This window comes from Salvelinus namaycush, chromosome 8 (genome assembly GCF_016432855.1).
Source record: "Salvelinus namaycush isolate Seneca chromosome 8, SaNama_1.0, whole genome shotgun sequence".
In the NCBI taxonomy this organism is placed as follows: Eukaryota; Metazoa; Chordata; class Actinopteri; order Salmoniformes; family Salmonidae; genus Salvelinus; species Salvelinus namaycush.
The window spans coordinates 56,610,732-56,612,882 of NC_052314.1; the positions used below are offsets into that span (position 1 = coordinate 56,610,732).

The 2,151-nt window shown below is 45.5% G+C and overlaps 1 protein-coding gene across 2 annotated transcripts; it reads left to right on the forward strand.

Moving 5' to 3' along the window:
- Nucleotides 1-519: 519 nt before the first annotated feature.
- Nucleotides 520-2,151, forward strand: LOC120052879 (E3 ubiquitin-protein ligase TRIM39-like). 2 transcript variants are annotated; one of them, XM_039000074.1, is made up of 2 exons: nucleotides 520-1,266; nucleotides 1,300-2,151. In XM_039000074.1, the coding sequence occupies exons 1-2, from the start codon at nucleotides 520-522 to the stop codon at nucleotides 2,149-2,151; spliced, it is 1,599 nt and encodes a 532-aa protein (XP_038856002.1). The 2 variants fall into 2 exon arrangements, with proteins under 2 accessions (XP_038856002.1, XP_038856001.1); XM_039000073.1 differs by having other exon boundaries at nucleotides 520-2,151.

Sequence of the window (2,151 nt, forward strand, 5' to 3'; positions counted from 1 at the left end):
TGAAGAGTTAACTGTTCCAGAGCACAGCGCTGCACTGGGTGGGGAGCAGCATGTCAACGTCACTTTACTTAAATGAAACTGAAGTGTATAGACATACTATATATGTGCGCACACAAGCTAACGGTCTCAAACTCTTCTGAAAAATCTGCTAAGACAGTCGTTTTTTAATACTACAGTATATAGAACCAATAAATCTGAGAAAGCACCCCACCCTCTGTCGCAAACACATAGATACAGGTGAGTAGATATTTACAAGGGCAGGTGAAGATAAATGCTACTGTGTGAATTCTTGTATTTGAATGAATTCCTGTATTCTCGGGTTTTCATTTATCCTGTGTTTGACTACAGTACCTATGTTTACCTTTATTTTGTACATTGACTCATTTATGTTGTACGGTTAAACATCTTGAATCAACATTGTTTGGTGTCTCTAAATTCCGTGTTGACAATGACTCTGAAATTATCGAGAGCTGAATAATTCCAGGGAATAATTTAGAGTCCCACCTTCTCTGTTTAGATATGGCTTCATCCAGCAGTCTCCTGTCTGAAGAGCAGTTCCTGTGTTCTATCTGTCTGGATGTGTTCACTGAGCCAGTCACCATTTCATGTGGACACAACTTCTGCATGGCCTGTATCACAAAGTACTGGGATAGCAAGGACCTGTGTCAATGTCCACTGTGTCAGGAGAGGTTCTATAGACAACCTAAGCTTCGTGTCAACACAACTTTCAGAGAGGTTGTAGAGAATTTTAAAAAGATGAGATACAAAGGTAGAGATGGGCCCCCTCCCAAACCTGGAAAAGTTGCCTGTGACGTTTGCACTGGGACGAAGCGCAAGGCCCTGAAGTCCTGCCTGGTGTGTCTGGCTTCCTACTGTGAGACTCACCTGGATCCTCATCAGATAGCCCCACCCTTAAAGAGACACAAACTGATCGACCCTGTGGAGAACCTAGAAGACAGGATGTGTAATAAGCTTGACAAACTCCTGGAGCTGTTCTGTAGGACTGACCAGACATGTGTGTGTCAGTTCTGCACTGAGGCAAAACACAAGACTCATGACACTGTCCCTATAGAGGAAGAGTGTAGAGAGAGGAAGGCTCAGCTTGGGAAAACTGAGGCAGAAATGCAGCAGATTATCAATGGGCGACTGAAGAAGGTTAAAAAGATCAGACTCTCAGTAGATCTCAGCAAGAGAGATGCAGAGAGAGAGATAGCAAAGAGTGTGCAGGTCTTCACTGCTCTGTTGCGCTCCATTGAGAAAAGCCAGGTTGAGCTTGTTCAGGTAATTAAGGAGAAGCAGAAAGCAGTAGAGAGGCAGGCTGAAGGGTTCATTAAAGAGCTGGAGCAGGAAATCACTGAGCTAAAGAGGAGAAGCACTGATCTGAAGCAGCTCTCACACACTGAGGACCCCTTCCAACTTCTCCAGAGGTTCATAACCCTAGTGTACAAACGTCCACCCACCAAGGTCTGGTCTGAGATCAGTGTTCACAGTGATCTGTGTGTGGGGACTGTGAGGAGAGCTGTGTCTCACCTGGAGGAGACACTGAAAAAAGAGATGGAGAAGCTGCCTGAAGTCAAACTGAAGAGGATTCAGCAGTATGCAGTGGATGTGACTCTGGACCCTGATACAGCAAACCCCTGGCTCATCCTATCTGAGGATGGGAAACAAGTAAAACATGGAGCCACACTACAGAATCTTCTAGACAATCCCAAAAAGTTTGATTGTCATCCGTTTGTCCTCGGAAAGGATGGCTTCTCCTCAGGAAGATTTTACTATGAGGTGATTGTTAAGGGGAAGACAAGATGGACTTTAGGAGTGGCCAGAGAGTCCACTGACAGGAAGGGGATTATCACACTGAGACCTGAGGATGGACTCTGGACTGTGTCCCGAAGGGATGAGAATGTGTACCTTAACTGTTCCTCCACCCCTGTCATCCTCTCCCTGAGAAAGAAGCCCCAGAAGGTGGGGGTGTTTGTGGACTATGAGGAGGGTCTGGTCTCCTTTTATGATGTGGAGGCCAAGTCTCATATCTACTCTTTCACTGGCTGCACCTTTACAGAGAAACTCTATCCATACTTCAGCCCCTCTGATAATGATGATGGTCAAAACTCAGCCCCTCTCATCATCTCTCCTGTCAATCATACATACTGA